The sequence below is a fragment of the Antechinus flavipes genome, chromosome 2 (assembly GCF_016432865.1).
Source record: "Antechinus flavipes isolate AdamAnt ecotype Samford, QLD, Australia chromosome 2, AdamAnt_v2, whole genome shotgun sequence".
NCBI classification, from domain to species: Eukaryota; Metazoa; Chordata; class Mammalia; order Dasyuromorphia; family Dasyuridae; genus Antechinus; species Antechinus flavipes.
Genome location: NC_067399.1, coordinates 110,257,929 through 110,280,777, shown reverse-complemented (window position 1 = coordinate 110,280,777; position 22,849 = coordinate 110,257,929). Strand labels below are relative to the sequence as shown.

At 34.0% G+C, this 22,849-nt stretch overlaps 1 protein-coding gene across 3 annotated transcripts in view; it reads right to left on the bottom strand.

Annotated features, from left to right (window-relative positions):
• The window catches only part of PAPOLG (poly(A) polymerase gamma), a 44,574-nt gene that overhangs the window by 11,681 nt on the left and 10,044 nt on the right, over positions 1-22,849 (bottom strand). For all 3 annotated transcript variants that reach the window (XM_051975333.1, XM_051975331.1, XM_051975332.1), the window contains exons 4-15: positions 18,538-18,619; positions 18,269-18,382; positions 16,139-16,188; positions 15,682-15,793; positions 14,813-14,902; positions 9,086-9,224; positions 5,631-5,703; positions 5,123-5,243; positions 4,702-4,786; positions 4,176-4,229; positions 799-918; positions 467-576 (exon numbers count right to left, since the gene is read on the bottom strand). In XM_051975333.1, the coding sequence (XP_051831293.1) occupies positions 467-576; positions 799-918; positions 4,176-4,229; positions 4,702-4,786; positions 5,123-5,243; positions 5,631-5,703; positions 9,086-9,224; positions 14,813-14,902; positions 15,682-15,793; positions 16,139-16,188; positions 18,269-18,382; positions 18,538-18,619 (1,150 nt within the window). The remainder of the gene's footprint in view (positions 1-466; positions 577-798; positions 919-4,175; positions 4,230-4,701; positions 4,787-5,122; positions 5,244-5,630; positions 5,704-9,085; positions 9,225-14,812; positions 14,903-15,681; positions 15,794-16,138; positions 16,189-18,268; positions 18,383-18,537; positions 18,620-22,849) is intronic.

Below are 22,849 nucleotides of genomic sequence, written 5' to 3'. Positions count from 1 at the left end.
TACTTATAAAAACACCTAGAAATTCAAACTCTATTCCTCAATCTTCTTTACATTTCAGAAATAACTAAAAAAATTCACCGTATTTCTGTTACTAAAAACAAGTTATATACAGTTGTGGTACTAAGATCAATTATTTTCCTACTAGGCATCATTGATGGTATACCTCCTGAATTTTCATGAGGTTATTATTGATAGATATACAGTTATAGAATGAATTCAAACAAACAGCTCTGGCAAGAGTTCAAAAAATGAAGTGTCACTATAGGAAAAAAGAGAAACATTTAGAAATCACTTAACACTTTACATGATTGCTATTAGAGTAATAATTTTTTTCAGTAATAATATTTAGCTGCTGATGAATACTGAATGGCCAAAAAGGCTTATAGTATACATCTGATAGACTCACATCTAGCCTTTTATTCATGAAATTGGTTCCAAATTAAAACAAACAAAAATTTAGTCTTACCTGTATCAGTAAATGATTGAATATCATATGTTAAATCTATGTTAACACTTTCTGCATTTTCAACTCGCCGGAAAATTATTCCAAGAAACCACATAGATACATAGTCACTCCTTGTAAAAATAAAAAATAATAGTAATATTAGGATAGTCCCCTAAATTTAACAATAAAAACTAAATACTTAAAAAAAGATTTTCAAATTTTTAGATTTAAAAGATCCTCTGCTAGCCTAAGCATAAAAATTTATAAATTCCACCACTATAAGTGATGATTAAACATCCCTTAAACACTAAAATATCAAGTAGCACTAATTCAAGTAAAGATATTAAACTTACTCTTTATAATGTTCCTTGTTCCCTGGGAATGACTGCGGATTAACATGGGCAAGAGTAATAAATTCATTCCGCTCCAAATTTCCGACAAGTACACGAATTTTAGATTCAACTAAGCCAACCCTAAAAAGAAAAAAAAATAGAAGAATTTTCTTGATTTTATGCCAGCATTAAATTTGGCAGCTTGCAGGTTAGTCACATCCCCAAATGTTCAAAGATGCGCATTATCTGTGGGTTAAGGCAATCAGTCTTAAAATGTGGTTGCCTTCAATACTTCTTATCTTTAGCCCTAACTCTAAACTAATCTATGTATGGTCTAAATAGAGATAAAGGAAATTATTTTGCAAGAAAAAAGTATTTTAAATTCCTTTTCCATTTTTAATTACGGAAGTGCACACCATTAATTATTTAAAATTTCCATACTATAGTTATGTTCATGTTATGTCATTATAATTCACCAAAATTTATTATGTGTCTACTAAATACAAGGCACTGTGAGCTCAATATTGGAAATTCAAACAAAGAATTCTCATGGGACATTCTATATGGTGGGAATGACATGTATGAACATAATTATAATAAGGAGGAAGGGAAGCGGGCAAAGAAGATGACTAAAGTGCCAGAGAAGGTACTATCTGAACTTTGTAAGTCTCAAATGGAGATAGGATTCTGAAACATGAAGAGGGATAGTACATTTCCAGTAGGAGGGATGGCTTCTGAAATATAAAGTGGGAGGAAATTGGCATATCAACTTTGGAAAATAATTCAATCTGTATGGCACAAAGACTACACTGAGAAATGGAGCCAGAGTATGGACAGTACAAACACTAGGCTTTAAATTTTATCATAATGTCTAGAGAGAGCCACTAAAGCTGGCTGAGCAGGGAAGGGGCCTGGTAAAACCTGTGCCTCAGGAAGATCACTTTGGCATTTCTATGAAGAAGAGATTGGATAGGGGGAAAAGTACAGTAAAGTAGACCAATTAGGAGACTATCATAATAGTGAATCAAAGAGATGGTCCTGGAAATGGGTGGAGGCAATATTTATTGAATAAAGGGGACTGATGGGATAAATGGATGTAGAGTAAAAAGGACTTAATACCTTACTGGGACATAGGGAATAAGGGAAAAGAAGAATAAGAATTATTCTGAAGTTTCAAACTAGTAAAATAAAAAAATTTTTATACTGTTTAAACCATGCTAAACTTTCAATACCGAAGCCCCATTTAAAATGTTCAATTTATAAGGATTTCCATAGGATCACAGATTTAGAGATAATCTAGTACAACTTCCTCATTTAACAGATGAGAAAGCCGAGGGGTTTGCCCACACTCACAATGGTAGTAAGCATCAGAAGTGGGCTCTGAACCCAAGTTTTCTGACTTCACAGTCCTTTCCACTGAGCTAAATTGCCTTCAAATATAAGTTTTGCAAAAAATGAAGCTTACTAAATTTAAAAGATATTTGTTTATTAACCATCTACAATAGGTGTAATAGTACTAGTTAGAGATAATACATAATTAATATGCTAGTTATTCCTTTCCAAGAGTCTACAATCTGATTATAAAGATAATTTTTTTTCTTATGAAATCTTATTTCTTTTGAGTCAACTCCCTTTTATCCAGATATTTTACTCTAGATTTCAGCCTTCTGGAACTTTGCCATGAATTTTAAAAGGTTGTGGAGCTTTAAATAGTGTTTCCAAAGCCCATTTACTTATGCATAAAATAAGGTAATTGATTTGGATTATAAGCAACAGTGGTACACTGACAAGCAGCAAGAAATGACAACAGAGGGAAGGCACCAGAAGAACTAAAGATATTTAAAACATTTAGTTCTATTATTTTCAGGAAAAATAATCCTGAATACACTTCCTGGGGACATTGTTGGCTTACAAAACAGTGGAATAATTATATTTATAATAAACTTGAGTCATTATAAAAAAGATTAAACTTACTGTTTAAATTAGAGAAACTCAACATATTTTAGAAAGATTTCAATTTAAAAAGTAGTTAGCAATTAAAACAAAGGCTAAGTTTCCCAGGAAATATGCTTATGTTGAGTATCTTATTCCCTGATGGTGAAGCATTATGGCATATGTGCTTCAACAGCTCAAGGACTCATGATTTTGTTGATAGGGGTACACCAATATAGATCACAACCCCTTTACACCTTAGCAGATGGTCTTTGTGAGCTGCTATGGCCAAAAAAATAATCACCTGGTGGCCAAGCCTTTGATGATGAGCCTCTCCCACGGAAGGCAGACATCCACTCCATTGCCGGGCCTGTACTCGAAGCCAGTTTGGTAGGACCTGCTAGAACTTGTGCTCCACTGGCATAGCCTTCGAGAACCCAGGGTCCCCTCCATGCCATGATGAGTAGGAAGGACTTTAGTGGAGGTACTACATATAACTAAGTGCTAAATTGGATATAATCAAGTGACAAAATGCATGGTACAGACAACAAATGGTATGGGCAATGAGGAAGGGGAGATAGCAATACTGACCAGAATTATTAGAAAAGATTTCACGGAGCAGGTGAAGTTTGAGATATGTATATACTGGGCCCATTTAAGTCTCAAATCAATTGTCCAAATTGAAATGCTATCACAAGCAACAAAAAGATATTTTAACAGCCTGGTTGTGTATGTGATGCTCCAGACTGCCATTTGAAATGAGTTTGCCACCTTTAATTCCTCATATTAGATGGAAGTGTGCTGCCAATATGGACTATGTTTTTTGACCCACTTGGTGACCCAAACTTGATTCAGAAGACAAATGGGATAGGACAGGCCACGAGAACAAAGGGTAAAGGTTAAAGGTATGATTTCAGGGATTCCAGGAAAGACCTACCTCAAAATAACTGTGTACCAAGTTATGGATATTTGAATTTAATTTGAAAAAGGGTAAGCCTTTCATACCACAATTAGAAATAAGGCTTAGATGAAATCTGGGAAAGAATTTGTCAATCTAAAGTTACACTAAGGGTAAAAGATTAATGTGTAGAGGGACCGCACTATAAGGATGACACTGCCTAGGAAAGGAGGCTGGGGGCAGAAGAAAATCTCTATCTACCTATAATTCTGACTAGGGCTTGCCTTGACATGTACATAGTGGCCCATGTGGTCAAAAATCTTAGAATAGAGAGCAAGGACAAAAGAAAAGAAACTGCCTTGTACATGCACCATTAACTCCCAACTACATCCCTCACCCCCCAATTTGAAAAAAAATTTCAATACCACTTATTAATAAGTTCAGTGCCACTAAAATGGCCATTCATTCTCAAAGCAGAAAAGTTAAGGATGCTGTTAAGGCTAGAAAATTTCTTATATCTATGTGGTTGAATTATACATTTGAGATTAGAAGAAAAAAGTAGTCTTACCATTCTAAATGGTTCTCTTCTGTGGATGCACTGGCAGTCAGTACTATATAATGTCTATGAAGAATTTTCAATATTAAATGGCCATTGGGGATTCAAGAAGGAAGTGAGAAAAAAAAGAATAGTCAATCAGGATATATAACATCATTTCTATTCCTCTTCTACCACCATGACTCTGTATTTCCTCTTTAGTTATAGCAGTATAATTAAGATATAGTCTTAGATGAATTTAAGTGAGGAACTACTGATACCAATATGGATTACAACCTCTAATGCATATATTTTTGAGAGAAATCATAAGTCTAGCTTCAAACACAAACTTTGCAATTCCACTTCTTAAAAAGAGCTACTTATAAATCTATTAGGCATGAAAATGAATATTTTATATTTACATATATGAACATCACACACACACATATATAAAAATCTGCCATTGCCTTCTATGTTATCAAAAACATTTAACCATGTTAAATACAATATAGACAATATTTCTACCAAACACCTAACCCATTTAGACAATCCCAAATACCTGTATTTCTGAAAAAAATTTGGTGGTTCAAGAAGTTTGGACCAGTCTGATTTTCCTTGAAGAATTTCGCCTGTTACTGCAAGACCTGTTTTAAAATAAGACACAAAAGTTTGCTGTTATATTTTACTCTTAGAAACTGAAACCCTTGGGTAAAAATTTCAACTTAGTCAATTCCTTTTCAAAGTACAAAAACTAAGTCTCAACTATATTGGATTATCTTTTTTTATGTTGTCATTCCAACATAAAAGAATGTTTTGAATTGGAATAGAATTGATTTATCAATTTTAACAGAACACTAAGGCTGAAGAAAACTTTTAAGTAGTTTTTCTTACCAATTATAATGCTTTTCTGCTTAGAGAATCATATTGCCAAACCTAAAACTTGTTACCAGACCTCAGATAAATGGTCATAGAGTGCTTACCTTGTTTGAATTCTTCTACCATTACAGTCCGGGTTGAAGTAGATACGTTATAAGTAGAATTTTGTTGTGGATAGGCAGGGGTGATTATGGGCATGAGATGATATCTATCAGATGGATTTACCTATGAAATTGGATAATACAAGAATTAAGACTTATTTTATTTCTTTAACAACTATTTACTGTGTAACTACTATATGAAAGCAAGCTATTTCAGTGGCTCCCACTTCATTTTCCCCCAACCTACAATATACAAAATAGGAACATGGGTTCCTAATAATAAAGTTAATAAATGGCTATGAAAAGAATGATGCAGTAAGCCTGACCTCGAACAATTTTTAACTATAGTGGAGATAAAATGTGTTTTTGTTTATTTCTTCTTATCTACCAATAGAAGAAAGGAGAAGGGACAGGAGAGGCAGACAAAAAGGTAAATAGGGCTAGAATCATCAAAAATAGACCTCAGTTTGGAGAATAATTAAAGAAATAACATAACAAATTATTCACATACCCTAGGATCCCAAACAGGTAAATTCAGATTGCTGTCTTCAGGCTGTTTCAAAAGCACTGGATTTGGCCATTCCCTATATAATTGCAGATAAAATCTTTTTTTTTTAAGGAACTTGAGAAAATATCAGAACTGCTATTTTTGATCCAAATCTCAAGAATGGAAACCTAACTACAGCAAAGTCAACTGTTGCTTATATAGCACAAATGGACTGTGTATATGATATTCACTTAAAATTATATATATAGATAGATAGGAAGGACTCGAGGATTAAACTATTGGCTGCACTGGAGTTCCCATTCCCAGCTTTATTGCCCATACTATAATGCTACGGAAAGAAGAAATAACTTTATTTTAGTAGAATGAATACGTAAGAGATGCCAGTTACCTAAAGCATTTTGACAGTAAGTTATAAGGATTTATTAGTCTTAAAAGAAAACCTTAGCTATAAGGGGCTATGACAAATAAACATAACTCATCCTAGATAAGCTGTCCACTGTCAGCATCAATTGAAACTTTGATTCAACAAGCTCCAAGTACTAACAAAGTTGCTTAGGTTCCTCAATATTTAACTGCTTAAGCAAATATATACTACTTGCTATACAGATAGCAATTTAAAAATGTATACAGTATTTCGCCAAGCTAAACATGTTTAATCATACTTTTTATTGATGTAGACATCATCCCTGAATCAGCAGTACAATCAGACCAGACTTTGTTAGAACAAAGACCGAAAGAAAAACTTATAATTCACAACTGAAACTCAATTCTTACCCATTTAAACAAGTTACAATGAAAAATGGGCAATGGGTAACCAAAATGATGTCAACACTGATTATAATCATTTTATAAAGAAATTTAACCAATGTAAACGGTGAAAACCAGACCAAATGAGCATAAAAAAAATATCTTATTAACAAACACTTAACTTACTTGCCAGAGAAATTATGGCGAAAGGTAATACTAGTTTAGCAATCATGGTAAAATCTTACAGAGGATGACAGAAGATTATAAAGAGTATCAGGCTCACAAATAGCTGCAGGAACAGAAAGTAGAAACATCTGACAAAAACCCTGATGATTCAATCAAAGCCATCATAAAGGCATTTATAGATAAAAATGGTAAAACAGAAAAGTGGAAAAGATCTGCAAACATTTTAAAAATATGTATTTTTATTAGTATCTTTTCACATTCTCTATAAATATAGTCTTTCCCTTTATTCCTCCCTTATCCCTTAAAATATAAAAAAGAATGGCAAATCTAACTATAGTAGATCAACTAAGATTTTTATAGCAAATTTTTTTCACCATTAAGGACAGCAGAGATACCCTTTGGTTTTTATTGTCAATTCTAGGTATGTACATACAAGAAATAAAGATGATACTAAAGAATTAGGATACGACCAAATATATACAGAAGTTATACTACTCTGAAAGCATTGAGGGATTATTTACAAGTTATCCCAAAGATGGAAAGACAACAAAACAATCTTATTAACGCTGAAAAAAAGGCAATCAAAAAAGTATTAATAATCTGCCTCTGTGTGCCTACTTTCCTATCTATACAAAATGTTTGAGACTCATTTATACATTTATCTTAAGTCTTTTGTCTTTTGGGTACACCAGCTTTTTACAAGCAAAAGTCCTTAGTAGACCATCTCTTTACTATCATACAGTTGATTTGTACAAGAACCCACTCTGCTCACTGTGTCTTGATTAGAAAAAGACATTTTCTTCCATACAGCAAAATGCGGCCTTAAAGACGTTTTTCTGATAAGTTATCTCCTCCTATAGGGCAAAATCATTTTTAGATTCTTTGAAAAATGTTTTAACTACAAAAATAACTTTTCTTAATGACCTATTGATCATAAGTAACAGGCAAGATATAAAACAGAAAAATGATGTTTTCTACTTTGATGGCAGTCCAAGAGATTCACTATGGATAGATGCTCCTGTTTGGAGAAGATATTGTGTCCCTCTGTAGATCCTTATACAAGAAAACTATAACCACTCAAAAGACCAATTTGGCTTGACCCATCCACACAGAAAAAAGGCCGAGTACATGAAGAATGCTTATTGCCTAGATTTTAAAATATATATAGACTTTTTCCTAATAAGTTATCTCCTCCTAGATGGCAAAATCATTTTTAGATTCTTTGAAAAATGTTTAACTACAAAGATAACTTTTAAAAAATGATCTACTGATGTATCATGTATCAGCATGTATATCAGTAAGAGATATTAATTTGAAAAATGAACTGAGTTCAGGGAAAAGCAAGAGGAAAAGAGCAGGATGGATTGCTTCCAGGACATTGCAAGACCCCTTTAATATCCCCAAATGGGTCCCATCTTTCTAAAAACCAATATTCCACTACAGTTGTAAGACTGAACACAGAACAATACAAAAGGCAACAGACAGGTGGACATGAGCGGACTGCAAAAAATAACTAATGAATAATGTTGAAGAACAACAATATAGGATGGAAAAAAGACAAGCTTGTTACAAGGTGAGGGATGACAAGTAGATAGCCTGAGCCTATCTGATATCTTCCTGATGTCAGGAGAAAAGATAATAGGCAGGTGGATCTCCTTTGGGGAAGTTATATGAAAACACAGACAGTAATTGTTCAAGATGGGTAGATACAAATGGTTTGAAATAGAAGGGAATGTCCAAATCAATATGACCCATTTGAGTATTAATAATTCTGTTGAATTTGAGCCTTTCTATATGATCTTCAAAGGTATTAAGTTTTAAAATTTTAATGTCTTTGTTTCCTTGATGTAATACAATGTGTGTTAAGTTATAATTTAAGAATTTCTGCAATAACCTCTCATACTAGACACTTATTTTGGATACAATTTAAGATCTGTATACTAAGCTAAGAATGTAATGATATGGTAGAAGCTGTTCCTAATTTCTGCTTTTACCACTGGGATCAAATGTGAGAATGGGAACTTTTTATAGCCAATAGTCCTTCACTGCCTGAAAATAAGATATTTCAAACGGTGTAGAATTTTAACAGTATTGTATTCTTTTCCCTGTACAGAACAGAACTACTCCATGCCTTAATAGATTATTCAAAGTCTTATCATATTGCTAGGACCTGCTCAAGCTTGTATTCCATTAGAACCCAGGATCACTTCCATTACATGTTAAGATATCAAAAAATGACTTTAGCAGAGTACCCCAATTTTTAAAAGAATATTTGACAACAAACAGCTATTCAAAGTGAATAAAGATGTTTTTAGTACTAAATAAATTTGCTATGATATGAAATTTATTATAATGGGGTTATACTTTTATATGCTAGGCCAAATAGCAACTCTATGGGAAAATAAAACATATAATAGCATAAATTAGAATTTAGGAGGAAATATAAAATAGAAGTCTCCAAAAAAGCTTTAATTTACTAACAATTTGTAGAATACACATTCAAGTTAGAGAGGTAAACTACTTACCACTTTGAAAATACTAAAAAGAACTTGTGGACTAGAGTTGATGCTGCTGCATTTGGATATAACTGACAAGTCCTTGCAACCAGCATTGCCCAAGAGACGCCACCAAGAAATCCTAGCATGTTGGAATAAATCCCGCGTCCTAGGATAAATGAATATTTATTTAAGCTACATTCACTTGTTAAATTTTTACTACCTTTTTTTGTGACTTTTTCCTGTCACAAAAAAGATCCTCAGGAAATGCTAATCATATCACCTATTTTCAAATAAGTTAAATTTGGTGTTGGCACTTACTTGAAAAAAAAAATTTCTATGCTTGGTGATCATTTTCTCTGTTCTAATGATATTCTTTCCTCAATGACTTAGCCTATAAAGTGTCCCATAAAGGAAAATGCTCTACCTGCATTTTTCTCTCCAAAATAAAACACTCTAATCTATAATAATAATCTGAATGATCTGATTTTTACAAGGGTATAAATAATTGTAATCACTTAATTCAAGAAATAACAAACACCTTATCTTTAAATACACAGTTAACATAAGTGGGCCTTTAAATTAGTGGAATTTCAAGTATTTTTTAAAAAGGAGCAACTTTTAAAATGGCATATTAAAATATTTTAAGGAGGCTAGCCTCTATGATATATCTCCGGTCAATTCTTCTAAGTTATTCCAATTTTCCTGTAACTTTTTTCCCCCTTCCTTTATTTGTAATCATACAAATTCTCTACAAGTTCTCTAAAAGCAGATGCCGATTTCTGAGAGCCTCACCAGATTAAAATATAGTTTGCAAATATTTTAACAAAATAAGAATACAATACAAATGTTAATTTATGGTTTTCTGATTCCATATGCAGACCACCAGGATCACTTTCTATTTGAATATGACACCACTGCTCTGATAGCACCATTGTAGTAGTTGTTCCTAAATAGTCACTTTAAGGCTTATTATTTTCAGCTTGGGAAGCAATGTGCACACTAGTTTACCCAATGCTTATTAGTGTTTTAAACCTGAAAAAATGGAATTTGCCAAAAGCATTTAAAAGTAACTGGAAGATGATTTAAACCTTAATTTGTACACTGTGACCATACAACTATTTGTAAAAAGTATTATTTTATTGATGTGAATTTTATCAAAGAGGAAATCACTGGTGTCATATCATTATTTCCTTTGGGGTTTATGATACTAGATCCTATGATGTTATATACAAAGTATTAATTTAACATGATTCAATGGGGTTCTTATTAGGCACTTTTCTTCTTTTTAGTAAGAATCTTATTTGGGTTGTGTAAAACGCAACTTCCTATATTCAGTTAAAAAAATGAAGCAAAAATGTGATATCTTTTTTTAAATTAAATTAGAAAAGCATCGTTGTAGAAAACAACATAGAGCAAGCAGATATATCACAAAAGCAGATACACCTGAGCCCAAGTGTGTCAAGGGTCCTGAAAAAAACTTTCTAGGCCCTCAGTGATTAGTGTCTGTTCCACATGGAAGGTCTCTTCTTGGGTCTGTCTATCACCTACCATATGAGGCTATAGACCCTGGGAACCCAATCACCAGCTAACATCTACCACTGTCAGTATCACCGAGTTTTAAGTGAGCTCAAGTCTCCAAGAAGTAGAAACAACAGAGCCTGCCCTGTAAGTGAACCATATGTAGACACTACAAAGCCTCTGAGTGCCTAAAAAGTCAAAGAACCAGTGCTTTGAGGGATCCAAAAAGTAAGGTAAAAGTTTAAGTGTGTGAGTTTTCTGGGTGTTAAGAGGCAGGTCTAACACCAGCACTTAGTTCAGGCTCACTTTCAGGATAAAATGAAATACTCATAAACATTTGACAAAAAGAAAGTTTATTTTCCTGCTATGGCTTTTTATGCTTTTACAAAACCAATAAGTTGAATCAAGGAAGTTGGGACCTAAAGGGGGCAGTTTTGTGTCCTTGGGGAGAAGGGAAGAGAGGAGATCCAGGTCCTATCATAATGCATCATGACTTCCTTTTTTGAGATAAGGCCTTAGAACTGGCAGCAGACATGCTGGTGGTGTGTTCTATCTTTTCAGTCTAGTCCCTAAGGACCTGATTACCACAGATGTATGTCTAAGATAGGATTTTAGAACTAGAAGAGATCCTGAACATTAGGAAGCCAGAAGCAATAGAGGGCTTCCAACAAAAGGACTAATATCCACCTAAGACCGAAAATAAATTTAGAGGTCCTAAGCTTCAGCACCTAAGTTATTGGAAGACCTGTAAATTTCAGAGACATAGAAATTGGGAGATGAATGCTTGTTCCACCTATAAAATATCAATTTTCTGTGTACATTTTATTCGCCTACCCATCTTGGGATGCTACAAGCAGCAAATTCAGTTTGTCCTGGGTGATCAGAACACCAATTACATTAATTAACTAAGAAGCCCAGAGAAAACTCCTTGATACTTCTACTTCTGAATTTCTTACATTAACAATGACCAACAATGAAAACTCACAGAATTACCTCTATTAGGTTTAGTCATCACAAGATCCTGTAAACATGATAAGAGGCCCCTTAATCAGTTCCTTCATCCCAAGGCAGGCATGCAACCTGTTCTGTTTCCCTCATCCTTCTGTTTCAAGGTCACTATTTGCTCAGCAAATTCTTTTCTATTCTAATCTCCAGTCACCTCCACCCAACTAGTTTCTCCTTTACTCTCCCATTCCATTGCTTCTTCTGAAACTGCCTGCTCAGCCAATAACTTTTAAATAGGACTTCTCTTTACTTTCCTTGCACTCACTAGGTTCCCCTGGAAAACAATGCATCTTAAAAAACCCACTCTGGTATTAAATGTAACTTCTCTCATGAACCCCAATTCATTCCTTATTTGCCACTTGCATTTTCAGATTCTTTCTTCCTCCTGCTGCCTTGACATTGAATTCTTAACCTCTCCACTAAGTCACTCCATCCTTCTCTATTACTTACTTCAGATTCTGGTTTTAGTCATGTCCTTTCTCAAGAAGTACCTGGAACACACTTTCTTTTCTAACTTATGCCTGGGTATGAGACTAATATATTTTGACATCCCATTAAGTAATCTAAGCTCACAGTTAAATCTCAATTCTTATGAGTCTGTGTCTTCCTGCTCCCTTTAGTCACTTAAGAGGACTTGACCTCAGTAAACTTCTTTTATGAACCTTAATTTTTCTTTCTCAACTCCTATATTTGGTTCTACCACTCCCTCTTCCTTCCTTCAGGCCCCTGACTTTCTGCCCTCCCTGGGTTTGCTTCTCCCGATCTTGACTCTGCTTCATCAGTTACACGTGATCCTCTGTGCTTGACCACACAATGCCCTTTGCCTTCCCTTTCCTCCTGCTGCTCCTCATGCTTGTCAAACCCAAATTCCGGGTTACTCTCACCATACCCTTTCTTTTCTTGCTCCTGCTTTCACGCTGCTGAGCATGGCTGGACACTAGTCACACATGTCCTTTTTTCCTGTCTTTCATGACACTACTCTCTTGGTGTTTGTAGAAGGCCAGAACTCTGGAGAAGTATGCTTGAAACAAGGTGTTAACTCAGTGGAATTGATGATTGTTCTCTAGTTCACATATATACTTAGTACTTAGCATGGTGATATGCTGTAATGATAAAATTACCATAAGGTATATAAGGGCTAACAAGGACTAGAAGACAGACATTCTATCTCTGATGAGCCTGGTGGTGGCTGTCCTGCTTTCATCACTTCTCCACTAAGACCAAGTCCTCAGGCTGATCCTGAGGTCCTCCAGAAAGCTAATCTGAACATTACAGTTCTCTTCCTATGTCTATTCCTTGATATCGTTCTCATGACAAAATCCTTACACAGATAAATAACAAGATGGATAATGCATATATAGAAAAGAAAGCAGTAATTGCAAAAGGCCAACATAGCTTTATCAAGAATAAAACAAGCCCTATTTCCTGACAGTATAACAAGGCAAAGAGATTAGAAGAATGCTACCCAATTTACCTAGATTTTACTCATACTATTTTTGTGAAAAATATGGGAGTATATTAGATAATAGTTTGATGGATTCCAAACATGGAAGACGAGCTAGATTCAAAGGATAAACAATGTTAACTTCACAGAATCACAGAATTTGAGATTTGAAGGAGATCTCAGCCAGCACTCTTTAATTCAAGCCCTATAGGAAAAGAATCCCCACAGTGACATCAAAAAGGCCACCAGCCTTTAATTGAAAATTAGAAAGGACAGGAAACTTTCCACTTCTTTTAAAAATTGTTTTAACTTCCCACTTTGAGGAAATCTATTCCACTTTTGGATGGCTTTAATCAGCAAGTTTTTCCTGACATTGAATCTACATTTGCTCCTTTGCAACTTCCAATTACTGAAACTAATTAATTTTCCAATTAGAAAAATCAAATTTTTCCTCTTCATTGGAATTACTTCCCTTTGTCTTCAGAATTTTATTCCTGAGGATTTTCTATTCCTCCTGTGCTGTCTTCCCCTGAAACATTTCAGCTCATGGTATACTATCTTTTCCTTGAATCCTCTGAAATACATATTCCCCAAATCTAGGGCAGAACTACCTAACAAGAGGTTTTCAATAGAATGTTGCACGGATGCCTAAAACACCTTAACCTCACATATCTAAAATCAAACTCAACGATTCGCAACTTCTGATAAATATATCACTATCCTCTCAATGTTGAACTTTTATAATTTTGATGTTATCCATGACTCCTCAATCTCTCTCATCCCGTAAATTCTATTGGTTTCCAAATGTTGCCATTATACCATCTTTAACTTTTTATCCATACAACTTTACTTTGGGCCCTAGATTACTGCAGTAGCAATACTTGAAGCAATACTTTCTATCTCAGTGCTTTTGCACAAGTTGTCTTCTCCCTACCTCCCTAAATCACGTGCCTGCATGCACCGGCTCCTCACCTCCAGCTCTGAAAATCTCTGGTTTCTTCCAAAGTTAAGTAACAGTTAGATATAACCATATAAGAGAGCTCTCTTATATCAAACTTTCTTTGAAATTCTTAATTGTTTGTGCTTTCTCCTTTTCTCCTCCAAATACCTTATAATTGTTTATTTGTTTAGACATAGTATTCCCCCAACAGAGTATAAGTTACTTGAAAGGAAGTTTTCATTTTTCTTTATAATCCCAGCACCTAGCCAAGTACATGCTTAATAAATGAGTGAAAAGCTTAAAGTGCTATATAAATCCAAGTTATTATCATCTGCTAGACTATCTTTAAGATTCTAACTTCTAAGTTCTCATAAGTTAAATTGAAGGCTAAAGTAGCATATTTACCAGGCACAAGGAATAAAGTAATGAAGCACTATGACTCACCACACTGCACATCACAAAGCTGTTTCAATTTGCAAAGCATGAAATTTCTCCCACCCTACTACTAAAAAATGAAAAGGTGAAAATTTATGTAGTATAGGCATATGCTACATAGAATACTTGAAATCAACAAACCTGGATTTAAGCACACAATATAACAACTATATGCATTTGGGCAAGTCTCTAAATCTCAATTTCCCTATCTGTAAAGTAGCGACCATAATATCTGCACTAGTCACCTCTTGTAAACTCAAAGTATTACAAAAATGAGTTGTCATTAAATAAATTCCATGGAAGGCAGCAAGTGCTTTATTACAAGTTCAATGCTTAAAAGCTGCTGGCAAAACCCAAGACAATTGTAAATGGCAGCCTTATTTCCAAAATATTTTTAAACACAAATACTTACTCTTTGCCCATAGTTTAACTGCTCTAAGAGTGAGTCTAAAAGTCTCCTTATTTGGCACCAAATGCAAAATTTCGTCAGTAACTCTGCAACCTGAAAAATTTGGAGTATTTATGCATTATTAGAACCACTACCAACCCCGCCCCCCCCAAATCATTAATTCAATTACTTCACATATTGATATCTTTTCAAATCTAAAAATGTGATTAGCATTGACAATATTAAAAAAGTTATTTTCTTAGAACTTGTTATTATTAAAAATGTTAATACGTATAAACTTTTCTTTTATAGCAGATGTTCCCAAGAGTTTCTTGGTTTGTGGAGCCCTTAGTGCCACAGTAACTCTGGTGCCTCTAGACTGAAATAGCTAACAATTCTGTTTATTAAGTAATTGGATCAAAAATTTATCCTTTGGTGTCCCAGGAATTCAGTGCAGTTTGGGAACCAAGGATCTTTAAATCCAAAGTATAGAGATAATCTGATTTAACACTACTTAATACTAACAAAAAAGCTCCTAAATATTTTAACTCCTTTGGCCTCTAACTTTAAGCAATTTGGAATAGAGATAACAGTGACATTTAGAATACTAATACCTACCTGAGATCTGATTCCACCATTATACAGGCTGTTGGCTTTAGCCAAATCATTTAATTTCTATGAACCTCAGTTTAACCTTCAACTTAAATGAATATCAAAATAGTTGCACTATTAATATTATGCAGGACTATTGTAGGAAATCAAATGAGATTTTATATTAATGGCTAAAATCAGTCTACTTTTGAAATACAGAGCTACAAACAAGATTCATCAAATACTTTAGAAATACTGTCATTCTCAAATATATAATCTGAGGATTTTCTTTTAAAACTTACCATTGAGGCTTCGGATGCACCTTATATCTAGGCTTCTCAAACGTGAATCATCTCGTAGATCTAAATTATCAGATACAGTTTGTATTGCCAGTCTTGCAAACACAAGATCAATCTTGAAAAGGAACAACAACAACAAATAAAAAAAAATAGAAAAAGCCATTAAAACAAAAATTAAAAATAGAATACCCAAAGAAAAAAGTTTTATACAAAAGACAAATTTTCTAAAACTATGAAAAATTTAAACTATTATTAGTCTGGGAAATTTTAGTGAAAGAACAAAGTTTTCCTACATGCTCAAATATATCTAATACCAGATAGAACTACAGCAAAGTATTAGACAATTGTGATAATTTCTTAAACAAAAAGAAATTATTTCAGTTATGCATGCCAGGTAAGAAAAATCATAAAAATTGTAAGTGAAATATTTTGTAATATTAATAAATATTACAATTCTTACCTCAATACCATCAAATTCAAATTTGACTACTGGCACATAAGCATCTTCTACTGCCTGTCAAAAGAAAGCAAGAAACTTGATTTCTTATGGGATAGGTAGTTCCCTTAATTCTTCTTAATTTTTAAGGGAGCATATGCCTGTTTTACAGTGTACTTGTTTTCAATCATGTATTTCACCAAGGAAAAAACCCTACCAAAATCATGTCCTTGGTCATATTTTTTTATTAATTATCTCATAGTCACTTGTGACAGTTTTGCTTAATCAAACATTTCAATTAACAATTTAAAAATATAAAACCCAGTTGTTTCGAAGAAACATGTGAATTAACATAAGATAAAATACAATTCCAAGAGAGTACCATTAATACAATAAGCACGTTAAGACCAGGACCTCCTTAGTTCAATAAGGTCTTCATATAAACTAGCAATAAAATAAGAAGTACTTATTTATTTCCGTTTTCTTATTAGGAGCTGGCCAAATTTATATGGAAGAAAAACTCCCTTTCACACAAAATATATACTCTATATAATTTTATATATATATATATATATATATATAATTCTACATAATCCATTAATGGGAACATACAAATAAGCAAGGCTGAAAATTTATAAGTCTTAAAATTATGGCCTATTAAATCCCATTAATTTTATATTGTTTTCAACTTCTTTTCATCGATCAGTTATAAATTGAAACATAGTGTTAACAAAGAGATTTGGAAGATCTGGGTTTGAATTCTGGCTCATTTTCCTTTCTAACTGTAGGCAAATGACAACTTTACTAGATTTCAGTTTTCATATTTGTAAAATGATATGGGTGTTAAGACTATCACCAATCTATAAGATCTCTTTCAGTTTGAATTCCTATAATTTTTATGAATTAATTAAAACTGAAATCAAATCCTTTTCTGCTCCAGAAAACTTTCCCTTATTCCTTATAAACACAGGTTTCTCCTTAAATTTCATGTAACACTGTTTTGGAAATCTAATCTACTTCTTATAATCACTGTATATTTGTTACCTATATGTCTTCTTTCTACTAGACTGTATTTCAATAAGTCTAGGACTACATATTATCTTATTTTTCATCTCCCTCAGTAATATCTAGCCCACAGTAAGCACTTATGTGTGTGCTTGATATTTACTAAACAAGAGAATGTAACTTCTTTACCTGTTATTTTGGAATGGACTTTATTTGGGGAGAAGGGGTGAAGGGTGATTGTGGTGTAATGCCATCATTCTATTAGTGGAAATAATTCCTGTAGAGAAAACTCCCTCTGCCAATACACATCAGCAGCTGTTCAGCAATTTTACAGCTTTGCTTTACAGGGGAACTAGGGAACTGAAAAGGTAAGTTACTTTCCCAGGATCACAAAGCCAGTAAGAATTAGGGGCCCAACTGAACCTGTCTTTCCAACAATGAAGCTAACTCTCTATATACCCTGTCAAGCTGCCTCTTGGAAAATTGCACTCCTCAAACATCATTAAGACCTGAAGCCCAATGATGACCTCGCCTGATAAAAAATTATCTCATTTACTCTACTTATCACTCAGGCCTAGAAGAAGCAATAGAGATCATCTGGTCTTATCCCTTTCATTTACAGGTGAGGAAAACTGAGGTCTAAACAAACTAAGGAAACTCTAAAGTATGAGGAGGCAGCAGAGCTGGTACTAACCCAGGTTCAGTCTAAAAATGTGCTTTTTTCTCTATCGTGCTAAGTTTCTTATTATGGGTATAGGAATCAGATTCCAGAACTCAGAATACAAATTTCAAACCAACTCCTTAGAAAAAACAGTACACTAAAAAAAAAAAAAAAAAAAATCGATTCTCAAGAATACTTCCCTAGAGAGAATATGCAAAGAAAAAAAATTCACCAAAGTGTGGCAGGTACAATTTGGCTGAATTCACAAAAACATTTCCTTCTCAGTCTTTTCTGATTTCTTCTACTTAATATGGAAAAGAGTACTTTTTAATCTTTTGAGTATAGGGAAATGTAAAGATTCACTCATTTAATAAAAAATGAATATGTATATATATTTATATTTCATCAATAATAAATGATAAAACAATAAAACAAATGTTTTATCATCAGTATTAAATTAATGCTATTAAATACCAATAGAATAGTACTTGCCCTTAAGTTTCTAATTCCATCCTGATGCTTGAGTTTCTCAAAAAAGGACTGAAAAAAATCAGATCTTTCCACATGTCTGGGTGCAACACACAATGCATCAATATCAGCACCTACAAATAAATACAAATAAAACATATTCTTTTAAGAAAAATTATGCTAAATAATGGTGTTAATATATATTACATATATAAAAGTTATGTAAGTATAACCATATATAAATATAAGTTAATATAAAGACTATAAATATAAATATAAAAGTTAATACCTTTTGTGTGTACTCCCAGTCTGTAAGACCCAAAGGTAAAAATCTTACCACCAACATTAGCCACAACAGAAGGTGGGAGATTCTGAAATGAAATTAAACAATTGCTTAATAGGAGAAACACCATAAACAGTATCATTACCACACAGTTCAGAGTAAGAACAGACATAAAATTATACTACAGTTCTCTATTTACAAAATAAATTTTGTTTGACAAACCTATTTTTTTCCCTCAGGATCTTATAGATAAACTTTAAGTTTATCTTTAAGTTTAAAGTTTATCTAGCTTAAACTGTACCTTAATAGGAATTTTCTCCATTTCTACCATTGGTCTATCAGTCTTCCTATCAGACTCCAGAAGATAGATGAAAGCATTTGTTAACAGCTAAAATATAGGAGACATAGCACCAAGTATTGGAAACAAAAGCAAAACAGATACTCCCTATCCTCAAGGACTTAACATTCTAATGGGGAAGAAAATATAAAAATGAGAGATGAAAGGGAGAAAAAGCTGATAGGAGTGATGCCCAAACTGAACTCATAAGGCTTCTTTTTCCTGGCTTCCTTCAGGCAGATAATCAATCCCCAATCCCTCGACTTTGTTCTGTTTGAGACTAACCTTTCCCATCTCTGTCCTATCTAGTACAACTCCTACTTTAGAACTACACCACCAGCTGCTTTTGGGCCACTGTGTGGGCCTCAGACCTCTCTACCAAGACTCACATGACCCCTCCAGATTAATCTGCCCATACCCAGTTCTTATTTTATCATACTCCTGCTTAAATATTCCCAATAACTCACCACATAGCCACAAATGCTTTGGCTACATTCTTCTCTCCAAGATCCAGAGGAGCTCTGTGAAGCCCTCCTTTGACCACCTAGACCACAATGAACTTTCCCTTTTGAATCTCTACTCTTAAGAGTTCCTGTACCACTTCTCTGATAGCTAGCATTTAAGCTTAAATAGTTTCTCTCATTTCAAATCAAATAGATTTAAGTAAGCCTCTTGTTTGTAGGGACAATACCATATACTTTCTTGTACTCCAAGTTAACTGCAGTGTACTGCATATAATCAAATATATTTATGCAAGTTAAAATCACAAATACTTTCCTTGAGTTAATGGAATATTAGTATTTCAGGAACAAGACTTGTAGAAAAAGTCTAATTCTTTTTCCATTTTATATAGCATTAAACACATAAATACAGTTATGATATTCTCCACAAGTCCTCACTTGTCCAGGCTAAATATCCCTGTTCACTCACTATCTTAGTCACCCACCTGATATTCTCTCTTGTCAATATCCTTCCTAAAATATAGTGCTCCAAAACAAACACAACACTATAGTCATAGTTTTAAGTATTTAACTTTGTTAGTATTTTGGTTATTACCCAAGCTGAAAAATGTTTTAAATGTGTTTATTTGAAAATAAAGTTACACAAACCATGTGCTACTCAATGAATTCTGTTTAAGGTTTATTACTTACTTACATTTCAAACAATAAATATTTACCAATGACCTTTTCTAAATTCTCCATCTTTCTGACTTCTCTGCAACCTTTGACACTACTGAGCAAATCCTTTTCCCGATACTCTCTTTTCTCAAGTTTTTGTAACACTGCTCTCTCCTAGTTCTCCTATCTTTCTGAATTTTTATCTGCTTAATTAGTCAGAAATTATCCAACTCAGGGCAACAAGCACTCATTAAGGACTTATTACATGTGCGGCACTGTTTCAGGCACTGAAAATACAATCAAACACAATCAGTACTCTAGTTTGGAGGTGGAAAGGCTTCCAAGTAGGACCTGACACAGGACTTCAGCCTTGAAGAAAATGGAGATCCTAAGAGGCAGAGTGAAGAGGAATCCTTTCAGATATGAGGAACAGTATAAAGTTTAGGGATCAGCAAATAGACCAGACTGATTGGTCTCCTTAAAAGTAACAATAGTTAAGATTATATAGTATTTACTAGGTACCTGGGAAAGGAAGTACTATTATTTTTTTAATTAAGGTTTTTTATTTTCAAAAAACATACATGGATTATCCTTAACATTCACCTCTGCACTGGAGGGGATGTGGGAAAACAGGGACACTGATACATTGTTGGTGGAATTGTGAACACATCCAGCCATTCTGGAGAGCAATTTGGAATTATGCTCAAAAAGTTATTAAACTGTGCATACCCTTTGATCCAGCAGTGTTTCTACTGGGCTTATACCCCAAAGAGATACTAAAGAAAGGAAAGGGACCTGTATGTGCAAGAATGTTTGTGGCAGCCCTGTTTGTAGTGGCTAGAAGCTGGAAAATAAAAGGACGTCCATCAATTGGAGAATGGTTGAGTAAATTGTGGTATATGAAAGTTATGGAATATTATTATTCTGTAAGGAATGACCAGTGGGATGAATACAGAGAGGACTGGCGAGACTTACATGAACTGATGCTAAGTGAAATGAACAGAACCAGGAGATCATTATATACCTCAACAATGATACTGTTTGAGGATGTATTCTGATGGAAGTGGATCTCTTCGATAAAGAGAGCTTTAATTGATCAAAGATGGACAGAAGCAGCTACACCCAGAGAAAGAACACTGGGAAATGAATATAAACTGCTTGCATTTTTGTTTTTCTTCCTGGGTTATTTATACCTTCTGAATTCAATTCTCCCTGTGCAACAAGAAAACTGTTCGGTTCTGCACACATATATTGTATCAATGATATACTGTAACCCATTCAACATGTAAAGGACTGCTTGCCATCTGGGGGAAGGGAAAAATCGGAACAGAAGTGAATGCAAGGGATAATGCTGTAAAAAATTACCCTGGCATGCGTTCTATCAATAAAAAATAAAAAAAAAAAAATGATACAAAACAAGTACGTACAAAGCACTCATGAAGGAAAATGCTATCTAGAATCAAATAAAGCTCTGATGGACTCTTGGAAAAAAAAAAAAAAAAAACATTCACCTCTGCACAATCCTGTGTTCCAAATTTCTTCTCTCCCTTCCCCTTACTCCTTCCTCTAGATAGCAATTCAATATATGTTAATCATGTACAATTCCTCCATACATATTTCTACAATTTTCATGTTACACAAGAAATATCAGATCAAAAAAGGAAAAAAATGAGAAAGAAAACAAAATGCAAGCAAACAACAAAAAAGTGAAAATATGTTGTGATCCACACTCAGTTCCAACAGTCCTCTCTCTCTGGGTGCAGATAGCTCTCCCCATCACAAGACCATTGGAATTGGCCTGAATCATCTACTGTTCAGAAGAGCCACGTCCTTCAGAATTAATCATTGTAGAATCTTGCTGTTTAAAGATCTCCTGGTTCTACTCATTTCCCTTAGTATCAGTTTATGTAAGTCTCTCCAGGCTTTTCTGAAATCAATCCATTGATTCTTTCTTATAGAACAATAATATTCCATAATATTCATACACCATAACTTATTCAGCCATTTCCCAATTGATGGTCATCCATTCAGTTTCTAGTTTCTTGCCACTACAAAGAAGGTTGCTGCAAACATTTTTGCGCATATGAGTCCCTTTCTCTCCTTTATGATCTCTTTGGGATATAAGTCCAGGTAGAGACACTGATGGATCAAAGGGTATGCACAGTGTGATAGCTCTTTGGACATAATTTCAAATTGCTCTCCAGAATGACTGCATCAGTTCATCACTCCAAGGAGGTGCTATTATTAATCCCATTTTAAAAAGGAAGCAAGTGAGGCAGATGTTTGAGTGACTTGCTCAGGGACACACAGGCAATTAATACCTGAGGAAAAATCTGAACTCGGATCTTTCCAGACTCTCCATCCAGCAACTCTATCCACTGTATTAGCTAACTGACATGTGAAAGTAATGTATGAAATGAAGGAGGGAAACAAGCATTTATATAATACCCACTATGTGCCAAGTACTATGCCAAGCGCTTTACAAATATTACTTCATTTAATTTTCACAACTATAGAAGGTAGATGTTAATATTATCAGCGCCCCCTTTTTACAGAGAAGGAAACTGGCACAAAGATTAAGCAGGCTGACCAGGGTCATACAGCTAGTTAGTATATGAAGCTAGATTTGAACGCAGGTTTCCTGACCCTAGGCCAGTACCTAATCCACTGCCTAAGTGTCCCTACATTGAGTACACAACTGTTTAAGACAAGGGAAAGGGAGATATTTGAGGGAAAGTGATGAATCAAGGAATTTATTTTTATATCTATATTAGATACTTATTATTATATCCATACTGGATATTTGGAATGGATGGGGTAGAGATCAACATGCAGCTAGTGATATTGAGAACTGGAGTTTAGG